At 33.9% G+C, this 25,873-nt stretch overlaps 1 protein-coding gene across 1 annotated transcript; it reads left to right on the top strand.

Moving 5' to 3' along the window:
• Positions 1-1,660: 1,660 nt before the first annotated feature.
• Positions 1,661-25,324, top strand: LOC128156308 (DNA repair protein RAD50-like). Its single transcript, XM_052818392.1, has 39 exons — positions 1,661-1,774; positions 3,375-3,547; positions 3,899-4,084; positions 4,408-4,512; positions 4,829-4,902; positions 5,013-5,187; positions 5,597-5,686; positions 6,898-6,958; positions 7,302-7,379; positions 7,535-7,611; positions 7,928-8,029; positions 9,243-9,312; positions 11,596-11,696; positions 11,915-12,019; positions 12,235-12,336; positions 12,573-12,685; positions 13,279-13,377; positions 14,244-14,330; positions 14,511-14,603; positions 14,701-14,735; positions 14,870-14,960; positions 15,331-15,466; positions 15,701-15,814; positions 15,947-16,042; positions 16,335-16,482; positions 16,718-16,775; positions 17,170-17,371; positions 17,562-17,591; positions 17,839-17,919; positions 18,197-18,255; positions 20,474-20,621; positions 21,721-21,894; positions 22,450-22,575; positions 22,699-22,751; positions 23,153-23,238; positions 23,519-23,658; positions 24,227-24,360; positions 24,875-25,003; positions 25,184-25,324. The coding sequence occupies exons 2-39, from the start codon at positions 3,419-3,421 to the stop codon at positions 25,233-25,235; spliced, it is 3,939 nt and encodes a 1,312-aa protein (XP_052674352.1). The 5' UTR covers positions 1,661-1,774; positions 3,375-3,418; the 3' UTR covers positions 25,236-25,324.
• The last annotated feature ends 549 nt before the right edge of the window (positions 25,325-25,873 follow it).

Genomic DNA, 25,873 nt, shown 5'->3' with positions numbered 1-25,873 from the left:
ATACAAGCATTGCGAATAAAAATAATTGATTTTTAGGAAAAAAATGATGTCAACATTATATGTCACGGGTACGTAAAATGACGCAAGGACTTACGGCATGCAGTATGTGTGCGGGTGTTTTTCTTCATAAAAACAGTTCTAGAGAAAATTATAAATAACTACAAATTATTTTGTGAAGAAGGTACCAAAGTATAAAAATAATAATAATAAAATATAGGAATAATAACTTAAAGACATAATTGATGATAAATATCTTAACTTAACCGGTGGAATTAATTTATTTTTACGATTAAGATATAGAATACATGTAAAATGACGCAATGACGTTAAACGTAATGTGACGATGAACATGTATTTTGATTATTTCAACGGGATCTTTGACTGCTACACTACGAATTAACATTAATAAAGAAAAAAGGAAACATGAAAGGGTAGAACAGACTCAGGAATGAAGGAGTTTTGTATATCATTTTTGAATGAAGAGCTATTCTTTATAATATATATGACTAATTTCAGAGGAGGTTCATTTAAGAATTTAGGAATAAGAATTGAAAGCTGTGAGCGAATCACATGCTTTTGAACATTGATATTTCTTTCAAAAATTTATTTATATAACAGTTTTGAAATATAAAATCTCTTACATGTGGAAAAAATCTATTTAAAGGTCTTATTTTTTAATTTATTTGTATGTTGTGGTTAATGAAATGTATCATTACGTTATGATAATGACTAGTGAAAATGACGTTTTTGACGTTTTTTACGTTACCGAAATTAACACCAACACCGTGCGCGACGTCTAAACAAAAACTGTTACAGTGTTGTAAACAGCTAAAATATTTGCGAATTTGTTTATGACAGCTAAGCTTCCAGATATCTATCACATAGTAAAATGACCTCAATATATATGATGTAATCTTTTTTTTTTTTTTTACATGAAAATCGCAAAAAATATTACCCCCAAAATATCCACTTGTAAAGTGAATTTATTTTTTAAACATTTGTATATTTACTGATTCAAATTGACAATAAATTCCCGCCGACATACATTATTAATATTATGTATGTAGATCCTTGTTAGTAGATATAACTATATTATCGAAGACTTTGATAAAAAGCTTAGAATGAACAATTGTATATATTAAATAAAAAGTGAATAACCACGTGTCCAGACCATCGTTACCACTTAAATCAGCTTAAAATCAAGCATTATTAAGCTATCCATTCAGTTAGTTTTGTAGTACGTGTTGTAGACCCTATTCAGAAGTTATGAATACTTAAATGTGCAATTTCGAAGGAAATTATTATAATCATTACAATTTTTTTTTGAATTCCTGATAAAGTATTAAATTTTCAAACCGATTTGAATAATAATTGAATAAAATCAACACCCATGACGGTAAAATTAAAATAATGCCACCACCTATCCTAACGGTAATTAAGAACATTTCTGTACAAACAATGCAATAACCCTCTCTCTCTCTCTCTCTCTCTCTCTCTCTCTCTCTCTCTCTCTCTCTCTCTCTCTCTCTCTCCAGGGACGTATATACGTCACTTTTAGAACAGCTGTTCATTCATTATAAAGAGTTAAAATTTAATACTTAAAGCATCCATTTCTTACCATGCTTAGAGCAAACACTTGCCAAAAAAATCGGGTTCGATATCCCAGTTATTTTAATGCAATACTTCAAGTTTCACTTTCAAGAATTCTCTCAGCATGTTCTCTCTGTCTTTCTGATGGTAAAATATCATCTGATGGGCAAAAGTTTATATCAAAGTAAGTAAATTATACACTAGATAGATAATGTAACGATGCGGAAAATCAGGTGGACACTGTCTTTAACATTGTGCATTATAAATAGTTAGGAACATTTTCCCGCGAAAATATGCCTAAGTTTCTTAATTTTATTATAAAGTTAGACGGGTGGTTAAAAAAATCGAGACGAGCATCTGTGAGTTGATGTGATGAGAGTTGCATATGCAGTTTCATTTTTTTTCTAACTCACGAGAATTTTCAAGGGGAATTTGATCTCATTAACTCCCTTTCGGTTTTGTTTCTTCTAAACTTTCACCATTTTTTAAATTCAATGTTGATGTTTTGAAAGTTGATGACTTCCAAATATTTTTGAAAACAAACAGTGATCAAACCAGTCAGTATCAATAATCATAACATTAAAGTATGCATTGTTTTGCGATTATTGCAAATCAGTACAGATTTCAATACAGATTTCATTAAACAGTGTGTTAAAGCGCATTACTGGATGCATTTGATTTAAAATTCATTTCAAATAAGTATACTTACAAAATACTTACTTTAAGAGATTAATTCCTATTTTAATTGGCATAGTGCAAGTTGATATTGTAACACTTATCATCTGACTGGTGCATGTTAATTGTGAAAAACAGCAATTGTTTTGACATGAATTTTTGTATTTCATTGATAGAATATAATGCAAGGGATGGATATTAATGTTGCCAATATTTTTTTTTCACACCACCAGTTTGTTTAGTACACAGACAGTTTTTTCGATTGGACCTATATATCATTTACTGGACTCAGTGGTTGGACATGCTTGAATTTCAAACCCTAAATCTCAATAGTTCTTTACTGCTAGAAAGTGACAGGCAGTTGGAAAATTTTAATAATCAATAGAAAAAACAACCAAATGCATATTAATTGATTGAAGATATCATCGGAAACCCATGGACAGTCTTGCGTATGCTTATAAATGCTAACTGGGGACAACCCTTAGTTTTTTATAGTTTTCATGAATATATGTTATTCCAAAGGCAGAGAGCAAAACTCTTTAGTTATTGGAGAAATAAAAAGAAAATGTTATGAAAACGTCCTATTGATTATAGATGCATAATTGCATAGGTAGCATTAATGTGATTGGTGAAGTTTCCTTCATGAAAGTGTGAAGGAGCCAATTGCATGAATTCCTTATGAGAATGAAAAAAGGTTATTGAGTTGATTCATGGCCAGTAAGAATATTATAAACTACTGTGGTTTTTTAAAATGACTTCAACATGATAATATTAATTTTTTCTAATAGCAACTATAGGAAATATCTACCATTTGAAAACTGACTTCTTAAAAGCATCTTTATATAAATGTAGTTTGCATCCTTTTGCTCTCACTATTAATACTTTAATTTTGGGAGTACTTAAGAATTTATGAAATAATTTGCTTCTTTGTAATATTTTGATTTATTCGATTTTTAATATCTATATTTTGATTAATAATCCATAGAGATATTACACTATGATTTATTGTAATGCAAACTCGTCAAAAATTTAGTTTACTGAAGTAAGAAATATTTCTTTTGGTATTAGACTTTTTAAAAATAGGTGAATAATCCATATTATTTTGAAAGATTTTTAAATCACCTGTACTTGTGAGAAGACAAAATTCAGAAAAATGTCTAGGATTGAGAAGATGTCAATCCAAGGGATCCGGAGTTTTGGCCCTGATGACTCAGACAAAGGAATAATAAGTTTCTTCATGCCACTGACTCTTATTCTTGGTCCCAATGGAACAGGGAAAACGGTGAGACAGCCTCCAAATGTTAATTATGTTCATTGCATTTAGTGGTTAACTTTTTTCTATATGTCTGTCTGTTTGTTGTAATTTAAAGAATGTTCAGGCAAATTTGATTCGTCCCACCATCCCCAAAATATTTGTTTATTTAGCTGTTGGAATGAAATAGCCATTATTGGAATAAATCATTCAGTTAAAGCTCGGATTCACGGCTTAATTATTTCTTAGTTGCAATGTAATTGTTTAAAGATTTTAAAATGGTACATTGTTACCAACACCCTTTTCTTACGGTCTTTTGAGTAAAATCATGTTTGTTTCCTCTTAAAATTTTCTCTGTTGTTTTTCTTCCTTCATTAATAGACAATAATTGAATGTCTGAAGTACATGACAACTGGGGTTATGCCCCCTGGTAGTAAAGGTGGCGCTTTTATTCACGACCCCAAAGTAGCCCATGAGCGTCAGGTCAAGGCTCAGATTCGCCTACAGTTCCGTGATGTCACCAACAACCGTATGGTCATACAACGAATCATGGAGGCCACTCAGAAGGTAATGTATTCCGACCAGGTGTTACTGTGCATGTAAAAATATGAAATGATACAAGAAAGTTCTTTATTTCTATTTTAGAAGCTTTATACAAGATGCACATAAATTAAATAAAAAGAATTTAAATGTGAAAAATGTTTTAACAAATGATGCACATATTAGTAGAAAGTTTAATTTCTTGGAACCCTCAACTGCAGTCAGATATTTTCTCTATCTTTCTTTTGAACTTTTTGTTATTATCTTTAAACTAAACATTTTGAAAAAAAAATGTGGAAAATGTCATACTTTCATTCCATGTGCTTTGATGTGGTAGTTATCTAATGCAGTTGAAGAAGATAGAGATGAAGACATTAGATGGAGTTATCACACGCTATGATGTTAACGGTGAAAAAAAGAGCATCGGTTCCAAGTGTGCTGAAATAGATAGGGAGGTCAGTATTGCATGGTGGATTTCTAGGTACATTTCTCTATTGGTCTAGTAAGATTTACATAAATTGTCAGTGGTATGTTGTAGATACATGTATTTACCCCCTCTACCTGTTTGTTGTGATTTACAAAGACTTGGATTACAATTTTTGCTAAAGCGAAATTTTCTTGTATAACCTTACCTTTTTGAAAATGTACAAGGATGAATATATTTTCCAAATGAAGTTTTTGTATCATCAAACAGTTATGGAATGTATTGTACCCTTTAGAAATGCTGGAGAGTTTATGCATTGTACGCTAATGTAACACATTTTTTTTTAGATGATTACATCTCTTGGAGTGTCTAAGCCTGTTCTGGAAAATGTCATCTTTTGTCACCAAGAGGATTCCAACTGGTAAGTACATATATATCAGATAGCAAACAAACCGTACATAAATATATTAATGTAAGTTTAGAGATTTGATAAAAAAAATAGATTCAATATGTAATGTACTTAATTGATAGGCCACTGAGTGAAGGGAAAGCCCTGAAGGAGAAATTTGATGCCATATTTGCCTCCACTCGATACGTAAAAGCTCTAGAAACAATCAGGAAGGTTAAGCAGATGCAGGACCAGGAACTAAAGCTATACAAACAGGAAGTGACCCACCTTAAACAACTCAAGGACAAATCAGAACAGGTCAGATGTCAAGAATGTGATGAGGTCAGGGGTTGAAAACTGTTAATGTACTGAAGGCTGATAAATTAGAAGATTTAATTGTATCAAATCAAATGGATGCTGTAATTGATAGATCTTCTGATATAAATGTACTTTGGACTTAAAGATATAAATTTTTAGAAGAGTTTACTATACATAGGATTTCCTCTTTGATCCCTATGATTTGTGTTCCTATTATAAAATATGTTGGGATATTTAATATTGCTTTGTTGAAGTGAAGCCCTATTAAATAATGTACATGTACTTATGACTAGTGTTGCAGAAAATTCTTTAATTCAAAAGTATAGTCATTTCTGCCCATTTGTAACACTTCCTTCCCAAAACTGATTTGATGGTCCATTTGAGATATTTCATTGTGTTTATATTTCAGCTGGAAGCTGACAAAAATGAACGTGAAACAAAGATGATGGTGTGTCGAGAGTCTGTGGAGAAGATTGAGTCCAAGCTCCGCCCTGTCATTGTAAGTCAGAAATGCTGTACATCTGCTGGACTGATAAATTACATGTATCTCCATCATTGCCAAGGTGCTATTTCTTTACCATCTTCGCTAGCCAAGGGTTTTCGGTCCACTTTGCTCCCCATAAACCCTTGGCGGATTTCATTACGAAAACTCGGTGACAAGATCTGTTTTATGATTGGCTGCAGCTGCGAGTAGCTGATCCAATCGCAGTGCTTGTAAATGTAAACTTTAAAAGAAAACACATGTGTGATCTTTGGTAAAACATTCGGTGCTTTTAACAAATTGAGACACAAGTAGAGTGCCTCCCCAACGATGGTCTAACCAGATCGCTTTAAAAACCTATATATTTTACTGGGATTGACCATAGTTCTACAAACTTGTCAAGGCTCGCGTGATAGCATGGGAAGTAAACATGGCGAATGTAGAAGTTGCCTATCCCGTTAGTATATATACGTTCCTACTTATGGTTATTGCTTTTAAAGGTTCAGTGAGCTCTGTTTTATTTAATTTCTTTGGTCTGCAATATTCACGACAACGATACCTGATTTTATGGTATGAAAGCTTTCATATAAATCGGCGACTTTTTCACTCCCGGTACAGGTCCTTACAAAACACTATGAATAAAACATTCCGTGCTTTCCCTAGGTTATAACTTAATTCGTATTTAATAGCATCGTTAATTATGTTCCGATATTCGGTAGTCAACATGTTTTCAAGTTGTATTAATGGCGTAGTGTGTATATAACCTGTTGTTTAATTCGATTAAAATGTAAATATGCAAGGGGCGCAACTCAAGTTGCTCGCTAGATAGCGCCACCACATCACCGAGTTTTCGTAATGAAATCCGCCAAGGGTTTATGGGGAGCAAAGTGGACCGAAAACCCTTGGCTAGCGAAGATGTTTCTTTACAAGTCAACAAGTCTAAGCAAAGTTACCAAAGAACAAAAGCCCCAAATCAAACAAATGTAAAAGTCATCACCTACTGAAGGAAGAAACATTTATATTTGACTATGCATAAACTTCTCCCTTGAAAATAAGAATATTTAAATGCAAATCACCAACATTTTAATAGCTTGAGTTGAACAAAAGACTGAGTATTTAACCAAAACATCTCTATAAGTTATGGATAATTTTGCATATCTGTGAAGAAGATTATGATAATTTTATCAAAGGCTTTTAAACTCTGAACTTAGATTTTTTATTGTTTGCAGGAAAAGCTGGATCAGATCGGAAATCAGTCGGACAAGATTTACAAAATACAAACCAGCATAGGTTAGTACTCTTTACTTGTTAGTATTTACTGTGGTTTCATTAATATTCAAGGGCATCAATTTTCGTGGATAAAGTGAAAATCACAGTTTCAAGGATACGTAAATTCGCAGCGAATGACCCTATCAATACAAAATGTTAATAAAAATTGCACTTCAATGAACATTTAATTTTGTGGATCAACAAAACAATGAAATCCACGAAAATTGGTATTCAGCGAATATTGATGAAACCACAGTACTGGTACCCGAAAGGAAATCTCAGTTACATCAAGATACAAATGTATTGTAATACCACTTTGTGAATTTCCAACAAATTCTGATGATGGTATATGTATATTCTGCAGAGAAACATAGAAGTGAAATGAATATGATGGAAAACTCAGCAACAGAGCTCCGTGGGCAGATAAAGAACGAGTTTCAAGGTTGGCGACTCATAAATAATTTAATGTTAAGAGATATTTTGTAAGGTGTAATTGCAATTTAATCACATATTTGTGTTAATTTAGGAAGAGTGTACACAAACTGAGTCCTCTTTGGTGTGCCCAAAATGATAAATTCTAATGCTTTTTGTTCCAAGGTTCCGTTGAGGAGTTACAGAAGAAGATTGCTGAATTTGGGAACATGGTACAAGAGAGACAAGAGACAATGGAACAGGTACAGTGTAGTTTGTTCTTGAGTGTATCTTTTCATAGGTACCCTTTGTATTGTTGTTGTCTGTATTCACTAAATATGTGTTTTGTCTTGTGTAGCCATCTTTTTTACCTGTAAACTCTTGTCATAGGTACCCTTTGTATTGTTATTGTCTGTATTCACTAACTATGTGTGTTTTGTCATTGTATGAGTTGTGAAGCCATCTTTTTTACCTGTAAACTCTTGTTATAGGTATCTTGCATTTAATGGACCATGCAATTGTTATTACAAACAGGTATATGCAGGTAAAGGTTCCAATCATTTTTTTCTCCACTTCTAGTTTCAAATGCTGCAGAGAGAACTGAACAAGGAGCTGGAGAAACTGGGACAGGAGAAAGGAAACTTGTTGATGGAGGTTGGCAAGCTGGAACAAGAATCAGAGGTCTGTCTCTCTCTGGCAACAAATGTCCATCTGGCCATGCAATAAGCCCAACCATACTTACTGTAGAATCGCAATATAACATTTTCATGGTCAATAAATATCTGGCCACACAATTAACGTGATCATTTCATACTTCATAAAAACCACTGGTACTGGCAAGGTGGATTTCGGTATAACTTCATAAACAATACTAATGAAAATATTTAGCTACATACGTGATTAAACTCAAGTTGTATTGACAATGTACAACCAGTGATGCATGTGTGAAATAGATACTGATATTAGATATGTTGATTTTTATTTGATATGTACAAATAGATCAGAAAATGCAATGTACAAGTACATACATATGTATTACATGTATTGGTTGGTTTTTTTTAGGTCACCTGAGTTTACTCAGGTGACCTATGCACCTGAGTTTACTCAGGTGACCTATGCACCTGAGTAAACTCAGGTGACCTATTGCTATCCGTTTTCGTCCATCGTCGTGCGACGTGCGTCAACAATTTACATTTTTAACTTCTTCTTAAAAACTTCAAGGCTGATTGTTACCAGTTTTGGTGTGAGGCATCTCTATGGTAAGAGGAATGTAAATTATGAAATTCATGGCTCTACCACCTCTGGGGCGCCCCATGTGGGGCCAAATATGCAAAAAAAGCCAAATTTTCAAAAATCTTCTTCTCTACTCTCACACATGTGAGGAAAAAACTGGTTGCAATGTTATGATGTCCATGAAGCCCTCTACCTAAATTGTGAAATTCATGGACTCTCGATCAGGGGTTCTGGCTCTAGGGTGGGGCCAATATGGGCTTATAGTAAAAATGTATGAAATCTTCGAAAATCTTCTTCTCTACTACCATATATATTTGTTAAAAACTAAATGCATGATTATGATGTCCATGAAGCCCTCTACCTAAATTGTGAAATTCATGACCCTTGGGTCAGGGGTCCAGGCTCTGGGGTGGGGCCAATATGGCCATATAGTAAAAATGTATTAAATCTTAGAAAATCTTCTTCTCTACTCCCATATATATTTGTTAAAAACTAAATGCATGATTATGATGTCCATGAAGCACTCAAGACTACCTAAATTGTGAAATTCATGACCCTTCAGGGGTTCAGTGTGGGGCCAATATGGCCATATAGAAAATCTTCTTCTCTACTACCATATATATTTGTTTAAAACTAATTGGCCTCTTGTTTCTTCAAACAGAGGTATAAGGAAAATATGAAGAGAAGGGATAATGAGATAAAGAAATTGTCCACAAAGTACGATATTGAAGGTAAGGAAGTGACTTTTCACTGAATAAGAATGGTGGATGGAATTTTTTTGATTGGTGAAGAAATAAGATCATACCCATACATTGCATCAATCTTAGATTATTTTTTGTCCAATTAACAATTAACATACAACATAATTCTGTAACCTATATCAATGTGTTTATTTGAATCAACTGTTTAAAAATGAAGTGCAAGTAGTGATTGATGTAATTTATTGGACACTTGCAGTTTTTGAGATGAGATTGTATGATAGGGTACAGTTTTTGAGATGAGATTGTATGATAGGGCACAGTTTTTGAGATGAGATTGTATGATAGGGCACAGTTTTTGAGATGAGATTGTATGATAGGGCACATTTTTTGAGATGAGATTGTATGATAGGGAACAGTTTTTGAGATGAGATTGTATGATAGGGTACAGTTTTTGAGATGAGATTATATGATAGGGTACAGTTTTTGAGATGAGATTATATGATAGGGTACAGTTTTTGAGATGAGATTGTATGATAGGGTACAGTTTTTGAAATGAGATTGTATGATAGGGTACAGTTTTTGAGATGAGATTGTATGATAGGGTACAGTTTTTGAGATGAGATTTATGATAGGGTACAGTTTTTGAGATGAGATTGTATGATAGGGTACTGTTTTTGAGATGAGATTGTTTGATAGGGCACAGTTTTTGAAATGAGATTGGATGATAGGGTAAAGTTTTTGAGATGAAATTTATGATAAGGTACAGTTTTTGAGATGAGATTTATGATAATGTACAGTTTTTGAGATGAGATTGTATGATAGGGTACAGTTTTTGAGATGAGATTTTATGATAATGAACAGTTTTTGAGATGAGATTATATGATAGGGTACAGTTTTTGAGATGAGATTGTATGATAGGGTATAGTTTTTGAGATGAAATTGTATGATAAGGTACTGTTTTTGAGATGAGATTGTATGATAGGGTACAGTTTTTAGCTCACCTGAGCTGAAAGCTCAAGTGAGCTATTCTGATCACATTTTGTCCGTCGTCCGTCCGTCCGTCTGTCTGTCCGTCTGTCTGTCTGTCCGTCTGTAAACTTTTTACATTTTGAACTTCTTCTCTAAAACCGCTTATCCAATTTCAACCAAATTTGGCACAAAGCATCCTTATATGAGGCAGAATATAAATTGCAAAAATACAAGTCCGATCTGTATTCAAAGCGGAGAAAACCTTGAAACTGTAGAAAAAGGGGGGTGCATTTTAAAAAATCTTCTTCTCAAGAACTACTGATTCCAATTCAACGTAGTTTAGCATAAATTATCCTTATGGGAAGGAAAATATAAATTGCAAAAATTAAGTGCTAATTCTGTTTCAAATCTGAGTTATTACGAAAATAATAATAAAGGAAATGCGTGTTTCAATCAGTTTTATAGCTTCGGGTTCGGCATCCGGTAATCCGGCATCCGGTAAAATGGGTAGGCAATACTTGTTCTGGGCAAAACAAAGATTGGCAGTTATTAATCTGCCAATCTCATTAAAATTTCAGGATATTTGATGCACTAGTATATTTGTATTCGCTGTAAATATTGCTGCAAAATAATGCGTATTTGGAATTGACGATTGTCGATCTGCCTTGGCTTTTATTTTGCCACGGCCCGGGTTTGCATACCCATTTTACCTAGACTCGTATTCCATACTTCTAAAACGAGGTTTCCATATTTTTGTTTCAAATCTGAGTTATTACGAAAATAATAATAAAGGAAAGGCGTGTTTCAATCAGTTTAATAGCTTCGGGCTCGGCATCCTGTAAAATGGGTAGACAAGACTTGGCCTGGGCAAAACAAATGATTGGCAGTTATTAATCTGCCAATCTGATTGGAAGTTAACAACTTAACAGTATACCTCTACCAAATGTTTAGTTTTATATCTTGCGTAGAATTTTCTTATTCTGGTAAAAAATAGTATTTCATAAAGGTACAATGTCAAAGATTACATGTATACAAAAATAAGTGTAAAATTCGAATACTTTACAATATTTATTTTTTGTTTTTCTACCGAGGGACCATATGGCACAATATCTTTTGAACGCCCATTGTTGCTCAGGTGAGCGATGTGGCCCCATGGGCCTCTTGTTGAGATGAGATTGTATGATAGGGTACAGTTTTTGAGATGAAATTTATGATAAGGTACAGTTTTTGAGATGAGATTGTATGATAGGGTACAGTTTTTGAGATGAGATTTATGATAAGGTACAGTTTTTGAGATGAGATTGTATGATAGGGTACAGTTTTTGAGATGAGATTGTATGATAGGGTACAGTCGGGGAAGTCTTAGTGATGAACAGTACGAAGCCTTCATGGACCTCATCAGGGGCAAAATAGAGACCCTTCTGGAGGACGGGAAGAAAGTAAAAGTGAGTACCGTAACCAAGTTTCAGAAGCTCCTCTGTAGTTTGAGTAATGCTTAGTATTTAGATCTTTCATTGTTAAACCTTTGAATTTATTGAAATTTGACAATTTATGTTAAAGTTAGTCAGCTGGAATTAATAGAGCTTTGATTTTCAATTCTTTCTTGATTTTTTTTTATTGTTTTGCAAGATAGTCATGTGAATATTATGATTCCCTTCCTCAGATGGAGTTTGAGGACAAAGATGCCAACATGCAGCAAAAACTGGATGATGTTCGAGACAAGAAAACAAAGCTGGAGCAGAATGAGCGACTGAAGAGGGATTTAATGGTAGGTCTCGACCGTAGATGTAAGAAACAGTACGGGTGCGTATCTGTCGGTCATTTAAATTAATGAATGTAAAGTGTGATAGATGCTTGCTGAACCCCGTTCTCATTCTAGGAAAACAACTCACGGAAAGTGTCTGTTATTACCTGTATATGATAAAGCACCTGTTGTACTTTACATGCACTGTGTGTAAACAATACAGAATTATGAATTTACAGACGGAGAACACTCAGAAGATTAAACAGCTGAACAAGAAGCTGAGCGAGGTCGAGGCTTCCGCCGGGAGGAGGGACCAGATAACTCGTGACCTCAAGCGAGCAGTGAGTGCACTCAGATATTTTCTCAAGCTTGTTGTAAAGACTTGATATGTATAAAGACAAGAATTGATTTGACTGATCTAAATAAAAACCAGCTGTGTTAAATTTAAAAAAAAATAAAGTTATCTGTTTAATAGATAATTGCAATTTTGATGCATCCACACAGTTTCTATAGTTCATGTATTTATTAGAACTTGAACACGAAAAAAACCTGTCAGAGTTGAATATTTTTTTTTAAGGAATTTGAACTTAGCAAAGCAGAAAAAACAGTAGATGTAAACAAAGTGAAACAGGAAATTGAATCACTCTCCAAAGAGAAGTCCAAACTGGATGCCAACATTAGTGAACTCAGGTTTGTTGCCACCTTGATATGAGTTTAGAGATTTTGTTTTCAGTTATCTTAAATGTACGAATTTTTAAAAAATCTTTTATGAGAAAGTGACCAACCAAAACATTTTTTCCACTTTCTCATAAAAAATACAAAAAAAAATGTATAAAATATTTTAAAGGCATACATCGTTCTTTGAACAATGAAGTCATGTTTCAGAAATGATACTTTAAGCAATCCATAAAAAAAAGTTTTGTGTAGCATTCCACCTTAAGCAATTGTTATTTATACTTTTTAAAACCAAGTGAATGTGTATATGTACAACAATTTTCCTGACTTTCTTATGGTTTGTAATGAATGATTTTCATATACAAAGCCATTGTGTTTTAAGCCATACAGTATATTAAATAGTACGTGGCAAATTATTGTGACATGTTGCGTATTGGTATAAAAGTTGGTGTAACCACATAAGAGCCATAATACTAACCCTGTAACACTGAACCTAACTCTAAATGGTAACCATTTGAATACAGAAAGTGTTTGGTGGTTTTGTCTTGTTATATTTTGTGCACTGTAATCTTGATGAGTTCTGACTAATTTTCTGTCTGTACTTTCAGTTCGGAGATGAATCGCCTCCACTTGCAGTCCAGTGCCAGGGCCCAGCTAGACGTGCTGAAGAAAGACAAGGTGACCAAAGAGGAGCAGATCCGTAGACTGTGAGTTTCCAAAAAATTCTTTTCCACCTTATTGTGCAGTAATGGAGGCCACCCCTCCCCCCACCCCCACCCCCACCCCGGTGTCACAAATTTTCCTCAAATGGCTACTTCGTTTCAAGTTTGAGTGATTTGAATATTTTGGCAAGGCTAGACCTATGAGAAGGGAGGTAACTCTCTTAATCTTGGTAAGCAGCCTCATTGTGTAGCCCCAATATTTATTGTCTTGATTAATTGCTTTACCACTTCATTTTTATCAGAAAATGTCATTTGAAGTCAGCAAGTGAGCATTCAACATGTCTATTATAATTTTTTTAGCCGGGCTCTGCTGAAAGCAGAGTCCTGGCTGTTGGCAGGCAAATCGCCAATGATACATGTACTATAAATAGCACAACTTCAAACAAAACAAAAAACCAAACACCGTCAAGGTAAAAGCTTCCGCTATACCAAATAGTTACACAAAGAGCCACGTTTTGTCAAAAGTGTTGGCATTTTGTTTCTTTTTTTTTCTAATTTCGAGAGAATTTCCATGAACTACTTTGCTGCGGGTTGAAGAAATGGGGATTGAATATATAACGCTTGTTTCAAAATTCAAGGCAGCAACTGTTAAGTTGAATTTTTTTCTACTAGACAGACATATTTTTGTTTATAGCCGCTTACAAAATTTGGTCGCTCTCTGACGTTTTGCCGACATTAAAAGCATGAGAGAGAGAGAGAGAGAGGGAGAGAGATTTTCAGTCTTTACTACACAATATCAAAAGAGCCCGGCTTTCAGTACTTCAATACTTTGATAATTTTATTTATTCTTACTCAATCCTCTTAATGCATTAATTTTGCATTAAGAAAGCATTTTATACTTATATATTTAGGCGCGCCAAACAGGAGGACACACTGACCTACTTACTGGGACACATGCCTGTGAGGAATGTTCGGGGAGAACTTGATGAGTATATAGGGTAATGTCTACGTTACAATACTTACATTGTTTAATGTTCAGAATGATAAGAAATTAATGACCAAACTGTGTAGATCTTTAGTATGTTTCAGTGTTTTACATGTATTTCAAACAATGCATGTTTATTATCCCAATTTTTAATGTTAGATTTATACATCATCTTGAATATTCTTTATCGCAGGAAGCAGACTGAATCTGTGAAACGTTTGAATCAGGAAATACAGAAAAGCAAGAGTGCTCTTTCCAGTAGAGAGGCAGAGAAAAAAATGATTGGGTAAGGTCAATATGTTTCTGTTAACTACAAGATAGACTTTCTATTTCATCTGTTGATATTAATGACTATTGATAATATAAAATTAACTTTTTTTCAGGGAGACTCTAAAGAAAAAAGAAGAAGAATTAAAAAGTACGAGAAATGACTCGCAATTTAGGTTTATTCACAAGTATAGTTATATGCACAGTGCAGTTTCTTTACAACTGATGAAATATTTAAAAGAGGATTTATGTAAACTCTTATTAATGATAAATATGAATTTCTAGATGTGGAGGAAAAAATCTTTTCGGTGTGTGGAAGTCAGAATTTTGATGATGGTCTGTCTTCATTGCAAGAGAAAATGTCCTCAGCTCAAGAGTGAGTTCTTAGATACAGCTAGTTTAGATTGATAAAAATTTATTATGATCTCTAATAACATTTTTTTTTAACATCACAAATGATGAAAATGGTTTGGATGATGTGAGATAAAGTGCTCCATACTAAATATGCTCGTTTTGATAGGCATTCTTGAAACAGCATGCATGTAATGGGTAACTCTTCAAAGGTAATGCTAAATGGTTCATATGGAATGCAAAATAAGAAATGAAACATTTCATGTTTATATATAATGCTTTAGGGTCTGAACAGTGCCTCATCATAAATGTATGAAAATTATATATTACATGTACATGCGCCTTTTCTTTGTTGATCTACATGTAAGAGAACAGTGGATTTTATCTTTTTACAGTCAGAGAGGATCCCTGTTGGGGGCTGAACATTTTTTTCAGAAGTATGTCAACGACCTTGAGAAGCAGGAGCCATGCTGTCCTCTATGTCATCGAGAATTCGACACTGACCAAGAGGTCAAGGAGCTGATTATTGAGGTCAGTAGGTCAAGGAGCTGATTATTGAGGTCAGTAGACCCAGGGAACTGATACATCAAATATCATCACAGTCATATTTAGTTATATATAATGGCATATTTGTGTACAAATGCATTACTGCCAGCTTTTATAGTATCTGCAAAATCATATTAAGGATAAAAAAATGTAATGAAGCAAAACATTTCATCATGCATTCAAAAAATTTTGTATGATATTTTGTGTATTTATTTTCAGCTTAAGAATAAGCTTCGTATGGTACCAAGCAAATTACTGAAGACTGAAAAAGACCTAGACGAATTCCGAACAAAGTATGATGCTATGATGCAGCTGAAGCCGCTTAAAGAAAATGTAAGTTTGATAAGATACACCTGCTTGATTACATATGCAGATAATAAATTAGCCATAAATTTCCAAATGCTACACATATGTAATAGAGGAACTTTATTGCAGCTTTTGAACATATAAATTCCAATTTTTCAGATTACAACTCTAGAAGATAAAGAGGTCCCAGAGCTGAAGAACAAGTTGAAAAAAATCAATGAAGACATTACTAAACTGAGAGAAGACATTCAAACAGTAAGCCAGATTACTTCAGCCCCCCCCCCCCCCCCCCCATTGGTATTGGTTCTCAAGCAGGAAACTGTCATATGATTGTAAAGTTTTTAAAAAAATGAAATTGCCTGAAATAAAATCATTCAAAGTATAACACTTTCCCTTTAGCTTCATTGTTTCAGCACTGGATTTGTAAGCCAGTCTGGCTGAAAGATGAAAAGATCCAGAATTTATTTCTGTTATATTTGAATTATTCATGATATTTACATTGTACTCATGTTTGCTAATTACATGTAAATGTGCATTTCGATATCAGAAAGAGGAGGATCTTCACACCCAGGAGCAAGACGATGAGTCGGCAAAACAGATACAGCCAGACATTGTGATGATGGACAGGTACCAAGGGGAGGTAACTGAGTTGGAAAAGAAAATCTCAACAGAGGGCGCTAAACTGTCAGGGGGAGGTAAGCCAGGAAAAAGGATCAGAACTTATTTTTATCTTGGAAATTATGTGATAACAAAAATTGTCAAAAATTAGGATGTTCATCTTTGATTGAAATTTTCAATTAAAGGCCACCAGCCTTACTATTTTTTAAGGTTACCCTTTAAATCTAGCTTAAATCAGTTTAATTATACAATGTAATGTTCCACAAACTCAAAATATTTTGTGTAAATCAAATGTATTTTCTTTTGGTTCAGACTCTGATAGAACTCTACAAGATGTTATAAATGAAAAAGAAGATTTACAATTAAAAGTGTGAGTAGTTTTGTGCCCCTATGCAAAAAGGAGTTTTTTTTGTATGAATCAACTCATTTCCCCTCTGGTAATATCTCGAGAGTAATATTCTTGATTGAGATACACAATTTATATTAATGTAACTGTATTCTGACAACAAAAAGTTTACTTTGGGGATTTGCAGGTTAAAAGTCTAAGATACAATGGTTATTGTCTGTATCAATTTGGTTGGTTATGTAATACAACGTATTTCAAATGTGAGTTGTAGATAATTTTGAGATGAAAAGGTCAAGTCTATAACAAGTGCAGATAAGTACTCTGTAGTGATGTGCTATGACAACAAGAAATCAGAGGGAGCATTGTTGTTGAACTAACAATAGTTTGATCTTTTCTCACAATTTGTATCATTTTACAGAGACTCCTCTAACAAGCAGCTGGATAGTCTGAGGCAGAAAATCAACCTACATACAGAGGAAGTGCAGCGTTTGAAATCCGAAGTGAACCAACTGACGTCAGAAAAGCTTCAGATTGACAGTGATTTACAGCAGCGAAATAAGCTGGAGGAGGACAAGGCGAAGTTTCTCAGTGAGAACGACCAGTACAACAAGGAAATCACGGTACACTGACTGCATAATTGTAAAAGTCAATAGTTGTTTGTGTCTTTTATTTTTTTGAAAATATTCTGTTAAACATGCTGATAGAATGACTATTGAATTCAGCATACATATATGAAATATATACATGTACAAGCACTTATTTTTATATGAACATTACATTTAATTCTAACAAACTAAATTTTCATTTCAGGAGTCAAAGGATCAGATTAAACCATTACAGGTAGCCTATTTATTCCAACAAATGACTCCTTCTTAGATGGTTCTTACATGTATGAGTTTGAAGCTATTTGGCATTGATTTGAGTCAACAAGGGTTCTGTCTTTTGTTTCAAACTTTGCATCTTTCCAATTTTGAACTACAATATTTGTGGTATTTTCTAAACCTGATGACTGTAAAGGCTTTAGAATTTCTCTTATTCATTGCTTTCAGATCTTTTTGACCACGATTTGTATCTTGTATTTTATCAGAATCAGCTGGAGAAATTGAAGAGAGAAAAAGATAAGATTCTACAGGAAAAGGAAGAACAAATGGAACACATGAAGAATGAGGTAAGAGGGGTTGTATAAAAGGTATGGGGAATTAAAATTTGGTAAAGAATATACGAGAAGAACAGATTTGATTTGTTAAGAGTTAGATATTTTTATTGAAATGATTACCTACTAAAATTCAAATTTAATCATCAATTATTTAATTTTTTTTAGAAGGCTAGAAAACATAAATAATCCTAAATTGTCTATCCATAGGAAGATTATGATTAATGAAATACATGTGAGAGGAAAAGGAATGATTAGAATTTATTAAACCTATGCGTCTGTATCGTTGCAGGTGGACAAAGTGAAGAATGATACAGCAAAAGTGAAAAATGTCAACCTGGAAATCAAAAAGTGAGTGTAGTGAATTATCAGGTATCATGAAAGAGGTTTTCATAGAAATAAAAAAAAAAGTGAGCAAGCTCACATACCCCCACTCCCCCTTTGCTTGACAATGATACATGTAATGAATGGAAAGCTACTCATTAAATAAATAAATATAGAGGCATAACTCATACAAAAATCTCATCAAAACTTTCAGCATATATGCACATCTATACATTTGTCTTTAACAACAACAAAACTTTAAATTGGAAAGGAAAATAATTAAAATAAGAATTTCCTGGTAAATGAACATAAAATATGCACATCAACACATTGTGTCCTAAATATTTAAAAAAAAATATATTACGGTATTATGAAATTCTATAATTTAAGAAGAGTTGTTCTAACAAACTGCTCTTTGCTATATTTAATATATGGCCAAATTTCTTACTTCAAAAGGACTGATATTCTCTGAAAATAATGGAATTTGAATTTTCTAGTAATATGCACATCTACACATTGTATCATAAATTCCTAACACAAAGTTTCACAAAATTTTGTGCAGCAGATTAATTTAAGAGGAGTTGCACTTGCAAAATAACAGGACTGATGGATAGGTCAAAAACATTATGCCCCTTGCAACCTGTATTAATTCCTTATACTGTAAATCTTGTGAATGTTATGCACTTTTATCACAACTGAACTGTTGTGATGGGTTCTTTTAAATTCTACCACTGAGAAAATATCATATCATGGTGCTCCACGGGCCTAAATAGTCCACGTCGCTCCACAACGCTCCACCACATTCCACCAAAATCCACCAAGCCTCAATGTATCATATCCTGTTCCATCAAGTTTACTATAAAATAATAATCAACATTGGTCACCTACAATTAACACACAGCTTTCTAATGAATCATTTCAAACATAAGCTTTATGTAAACCCACTAATGGCTATTGCTTAAAAAACAATTAACGACATTAAAGTACACATAGAAATACGTTCTTGTAGGTGAATATTATCAAACACGTTCTAGACAAATTATGTAAAAAATAGCAATAAAGCTGACAAAATATTAAGTACCGGTATACATACTGAGGTGTGGCAATAAAAATAGTTGCACAAAATAATATAGGCAATCAGGTCTTGCAACGCGAACGTTAACATGTCCACACAGGCTACATGTTTCCGAGATCACACAGCAGGGGAGACGCCCCCAAGTTGACACAGCAAGGGAAAAATGCTCGAAAATGCTGCTCAGCGTCCAGACCGCTTCTCTCCATTATCAACCCACACCCCGTATATATAGCAAGCAAACTAACCAAACAAGTTTTACTACTCAAAATACTAATATAGTCTCATCTGCAACACCCCTAATAAACAGCTACATAAACCTACCAAACAAGTTCAATGAGAATCCCAATCTAAATATAGTAACACCAAGAACGTAACAACCCAGTGACCAAGAAAGAGTAAATAAATGAACGATAACTCCGATTTATAAACGATAACTCTTAGGTTAAATATAGTAGATGAATGTAACAAAATATAATTTAAAAAGAAAAACATTGGCACAATGTCTATTGTGACAACTTTTTTCAGCCAAAATTTGATCAAACTACCATATTCTTAATTTCATTTCCATGTATTAGAATATTTATCCACTCAAACCACTGTTCCTTGCATCAAACATAAATAAATATACATGTTTTTATATATATATATATATATATATATATATACTGATAGACACTGTTAAAAATAGACCTATCATTTGTACCATTTGATAATTATGCTATACAACATACAGACATTTCTTCAGAGTGTGTATTTAACAATATTAAAGAATTCAGCTAATTATCAATTATCGATAAGTCGTTACTTTTCTTGTTGTTTTGGTTTACATCTGCAAATTAATGTTATTACTTTTAAGTGCTTTAAATACATTATCAATGCATGCACAGCGTTACTTTTTAAAAATCTCAGTAGAAAATTTCTTTGTTTTTTGGATGTGTATTGTACATAGCAACAGCATTTTTTTCCTGCATTTTACACCCAACTTTGGGGGTGTGTATTATACACAGGTGCATGCTATACACAATAACCAAGATTCTTTATATGATATGAGGGATTCAAAAAACTTGTTGATTTCTTATAACTGAAATTTATATTTGGGTTCATTATGTAAGCAAGTTGACAGTAATTTGGTTTCTTACTACAGTAGTATATCTGTATATTTGTTTTTAGTTACAACCAATCGGGGAAGGCAGAACTGTTAGTGGAGAACAAAAAACGCCTGACTCAGATCGAGGAGAAAGCCGCCGAAAAAGAGGAAGAATCCAAAGACTACACCGCAAGTTTGAACAAACTGAGGGATGAGCTCGCAAAGAATGCGGTGAGCTAATCAGCATTCATCTGTTAAAGTTCCTGATCCTCAGCCCCGAAGTACTTTTTTTATGCCCCCCTTCAAAGAAGGTAGGGCATATTGCATTGCTGCTGTCTGTCGGTCCACCAACAGTTTCTGTTCATTTTCTTCGCAGAGGATGAACATATTGAAATGAAATTGGTATACAGGTTTATCATGATAATATCTAGGTCAAGTTCAATATTGGGTACGATAGAGCTATTTTCGACAGAGTAATGGCCCTTGGACATAGAAAAAATCTAGTTTTTTGCAGTTTCCGCTCATTTTCTTCGCAGAGGATGAACATAATGAAATGAAATTTGGTATACAGGTTTATCATGATAATATCTAGGTCAAGTTTGATATTGGGTACGATGGAGCAATTTTCGACAGATTATGGCCCTTGGATGTAGAAAAATTCTAGTTTTTTGCAGTTTCCGCTCATTTTCTTCGCAGAGGATGAAGATATTGAAATGAAATTTGGTATTCAGGTTAATCATGATAATATCTAGGTCAAGTTTGATTTGGGGTATGATAGAGCAATTTTCGACAGAGTTATGGTTCTTGGACTTAGAAAAATTCCAGTTATTTGAAGTTTACATTCATTTTCTTTGTGGATGTTTCCAAGGGAGGGGGCCATAAGTGTTTCACAAACATTTCTTGTTCAACTTAAAAATGTTATTTATCCTTCAAACTTTAGAAATGAAATGAAGTAAAAAGAAATTTACTGATGGTATCCATGCATTTTACGAGGTTATTCCAATTTTGCCTGCGATGGATAGAATGGAATAGATATACAAGTTTGAGATCAAATTAGAAAAAATAACCGGTTGTACAGGTGCATCGGAGGGTTGAACCCCTTTTCCAGCATGTAGTAGTTCTCAATGAAACCACTTAGCTAAGCAGTTCATTGAAAAACTGCATGTAATATAAACACTACAAAACTAATTAAATTTGTCTATATAAAAGGTAGATTAATGGTTCAAATAAAAAAATTACGGATAATAAGAGTTATTTAACATGGCTGAGGATTGGAAATTTAAAAGTATCTCAAATTCAGTTAGATTGGAATAAGAATTGTTTTGTGCAGGAGAGGGAGAGAGAATTGACAGATAACCTAAGACTTCGCCGACATTTACAAGACATTGAGAAGAAGAAAGAGAACATAGCCAAGCTGGAGAGTGAGCTGGGCGGGATCGATGCTAAACATCTGGAGCGAGAGAGACGTCGATTAATGGCAGAGCAGCAGGACCTTCTCAAAGAGGTGAATGGGCTGAAGATGGACATTGTACTTGAAGCTAGTTGCATTTTTTTTTTTACCAAAGCTTAAAATCAGAAAACATGCTGAGTGATTTGTTGCTGCAGAACTGTGGCTCCAAGGGGAATTTGTGCTGATGGACCTTGAAGCTACAGGTACATCCATAAAAAAACTGTTTTGAAACTTTCACAGAATATATTCCTTAATTAGGTTAATAAGTCGGAAACAGTGTGCAAGTTTTTGTTTTGTTTTCAGTTTTTAATATGGATGGACCTGTAGCTCCATGGTCTGTCAACCCAGATTTCTTGTGGAGCTGCAGTTTTGCAGCAGCTAAGTGATTTGACTTTGGATGAATTATAATTGTATCAGCACTTACTGTCTGTGTTGTGGTTTGAACCTTTTTCTTTCAACACTCTACTGATCAAGCTATAAAAGGAATAACCTACTAGTTAGAGCTAGTAGAAACACCAAATAACTGACACTTCCTTATCACAGATGTTGATTATTAACTTGTTTTAACTTATTTTGATCAGAACTTATGTGATTTATGACATTTTCCAGAAACAATTGTCGGAGAACAGAAGGATGGCTTTAAATGGTGAGCTGTCCAGTCTCCTTAGTGAGCTCAAGTCAGACATGTACAAGAATGCAAGCACCAAGTTCAGGGACAAGATGATCGTCCTGAAAGTAGGCTGCTTACTTATAAGTCATGAAACTATAAATGGGAGATTTCTGGTGAGATAGGGAATGTAACTGATCAATACATCGGTATGATGACCTTGAATGTTTTTGTTGTCTTTCATTTTTCAGACTACAGAGTTGGCAAGCAGTGACCTGGAGAAATATTACAAAGCACTTGATAAGTAAGGCAATTTAAATGTTATTCAAAATACCAATGTACTGGGCTGCATTTTACAAATGAACTTACGACAAAGTCGCAAGTATTAACAGCCTTGTAAAAAGATCTTTAGAGAACAAAATTGACATTATACCATTTGTTTAAAATATTTTAATTTCCAAAGTTACATTTTCCAGCCATAAGAATAAATCATTGATTAGTTGGTGAATAATTAGCATTCATTAATTTGGTCATAAGTCATAAATTCTTTTGTAAAATGCAGCCCTGGTCATTTTCAAAAAAATAATTTCAAGAAAAGTTACATATTATTGATTTACATTTGTATATGTGTTACAAAACTTCAATCTTTCAAAAAGCTGGTTTGATTTAAATTTTATGACAAAAGTCTTGCTATGTAATTTGTAGAGCTATAATGAGTTACCATAATATGAAGATGGATGAAATCAACAAGATCATCCGAGAGCTGTGGAGGAACACTTATAAAGGAAATGGTAAATAAAATAATTCCTCCAGAAAAATATATGCAATTTGTATTCATCATTTTCATGTGTGTTTTATTTAGAAGCTGTTCTAGCAATATCAAATAATACAGTACGTACAAACACAGGGGTCAAGTTCACTTTCCTAAGTCTGTATTTTGTTGGGCAGCAATTGTCTTGCATACTCCCACACTCTTATCTTAAATAGAGAGAATATACATGTACCTCTTATAATGTAGTCAAATTTTATTTCGATTGACTTGAAAGAATTTGTATTTCTTTTGATCGGCAGATATAGAAACAATAGAGATTCGTTCTGATGAGGATGAGGCAGGGCTGATGAAGGCCCGTCGGACATACAACTACAGGGTCGTGATGATTAAGGGGGACACAGCCCTTGATATGAGGGGGCGCTGCAGTGCTGGTCAAAAGGTCAGAGGTCATCTAACTCATTTGATAATTAAGAACATTTGACAAAAACTTAACATGTACTTAGGAGATAAACAGCAAGTTCAGAAGTTCACCATGATATGAACTTTGTTGATTTGTGATCAAATCTTCTGAGAAGCCCTTTTGGGCTTGGGCCTCCCAGAAGATCACTTACCAACCAAGTTCATATCCTGGTAAACTTTTTAAACTCATATTTCTGCTGTTTATTTCTTTTTATTACGTTTGAAAAGGGCAAACCATTCAGAATCATTAACGTAGCCGTGTTTTGGGGTTTTCAATAATGCAATCATCAAATGATAAGCATGTATGGTAATCATAATGACATCATAAAAAAGTTCACACAGAATTGAACGTTTTTGATATTCTTTAGGTTCATATAAGGAAGCATATTTGCAAATATAAATATACTGATTGCAGAATTAATTTTTTTTTTTAGGCAAGATATCTTTCAAGTTTCTTTTCATTGTAAAATATATGTTATCATTGATTTATAGTGCTACTTTGATTGTTGTTGTCTGTCTTATAAACTACCGATACTGGTATTTGACAGGTGCTTGCATCACTTATTATACGAATGGCTCTAGCAGAGACATTCTGTCTGAATTGTGGGATCTTGGCCCTTGATGAACCGACAACTAACTTGGACCGAGAAAACATTGAGAGTTTGGCTCTTGCACTCGTAGAGTAAGTTTGAACTTCAATGAAGTCTTTATTATCTGGAGTTTAACTTCGTGTAACGTCATTGTCTAGAATGTAACCTTGTCTGAATAATGCTGATCAATTCAATAGCATTGATTTTTCACTAGGAGATTGGATTTCGTTTTCTTGAAAAAGATGTTTTAAATAATTTCTGGATTTCTGATATGGATAAGATACAGAATTCCATGCAGGATTTTGTTATAAGAAATAAATTATATTTTGAAATATTCACTGTAAATATACATGTAGTTTGACATACCGTAATTCTTGGTAAATATTTATGAAATTCATTAACATATAACTTTTTTTAAGCATCGTTTAAACTCAACCATGTATTTTCAAGTGTTCAAAATCAGTGTGATAAAAGATATATGAAATAAACACAAATTTGAGGTTTTATGTATGTTTGATGTATGCTTGAAGTTAGAGAATTGTGCAATAATTGACATGATAGATTTATCATACGGTGTGTTACCAATGGCTTCTATTTGTTGTATAGAATTATCAAGTCGCGATCCAGTCAGAAAAACTTCCAACTGGTGGTCATCACCCACGATGAGGATTTTGTCGAGTTGTTGGGACGGTCAGACTATGTGGATGAATTCTGGAAAGTTCGAAAAGATGCCAAGTAAGTTGTGATTTAAGTTAATTACATGTAAATCTCACAAAACATTTGGAAGGTTATGAGATGGTATGGCATTTGTATTAAGGAATCATTGTAATTCTGGGAGAACAAAAATGCATTTTCATTTACTAAATACATGGATCATTTATTCAATGTATACCTACTTATACAATATTTTTACAGTGCTTGTTCAAAGTTGGTAAAAGCGAGAGTGGAGGATCTACATAGTCGGTGAAGGATGTAATCCATGGACACCCGCCTTGCCATACTAGCTGTTATTGTTAATTGGTTATTGTTAATTAAATATATAGAAGAAAAATTGTTTGGGGTTGTTATTGAGAAGCAAATTAAAAGCAAAGCAAGTTCAGGTTCGATTTATTCATCCAAACCTCAATTATGGTACATAGGAGACATGCATGGGGGGGGGGGGGGGGGGCAAGCAAATGTGATATTGGAGAGGTTCAGCAAACCAACATGTAAGCGTACGTGTAGAAAGGAAAATGTGTGCATTACGTCACCAGTTTGTGTAATGACGAATTTCTCCACATACAGGGTGTTCTATTAATATAAGATATCATTTTCTCTATAAATATTTTTTTGTTAGATTTATTTAACAAAAACATCAATGCATTTTCATATAGATATATGTTACAGAGACACTTATTGCCTCTGCTGGGGTTTGAACCCGGGTCCTCTGGCACGCCAGTCCATCACTCTACTGATCGAGCTAAAGGGTTGACCCTTTAGTTACATTTGGCGCCCACATTGGGACCTGGGTATTCTCTGGCGGGTGAGAGAGATTGTTTCCAGAACTTTGCCCCACAGGCATTGGCACTCCAGGAGAGTCGGGACGCCTCTTTCCTTAGAGGGGGA

Source organism: Crassostrea angulata, chromosome 7, assembly GCF_025612915.1.
Source record: "Crassostrea angulata isolate pt1a10 chromosome 7, ASM2561291v2, whole genome shotgun sequence".
Classification (NCBI taxonomy): Eukaryota; Metazoa; Mollusca; class Bivalvia; order Ostreida; family Ostreidae; genus Magallana; species Magallana angulata.
Note: the sequence above shows the minus strand (reverse complement) of the source record. Positions and strands in the feature narration are given on the sequence as shown.

Bases quoted from the DNA above. Each gene is read 5' to 3' on its own strand.
- LOC128156308 (XM_052818392.1), top strand. From the start codon at position 3,419: ATGTCTAGGATTGAGAAGATGTCAATCCAAGGGATCCGGAGTTTTGGC. The intron at 3,548-3,898 runs GTGAGACAGCCT...CTTCATTAATAG, and splicing joins CCAATGGAACAGGGAAAACG to ACAATAATTGAATGTCTGAA. The intron at 15,815-15,946 runs GTAAGTTTGATA...CCAATTTTTCAG, and splicing joins TGAAGCCGCTTAAAGAAAAT to ATTACAACTCTAGAAGATAA.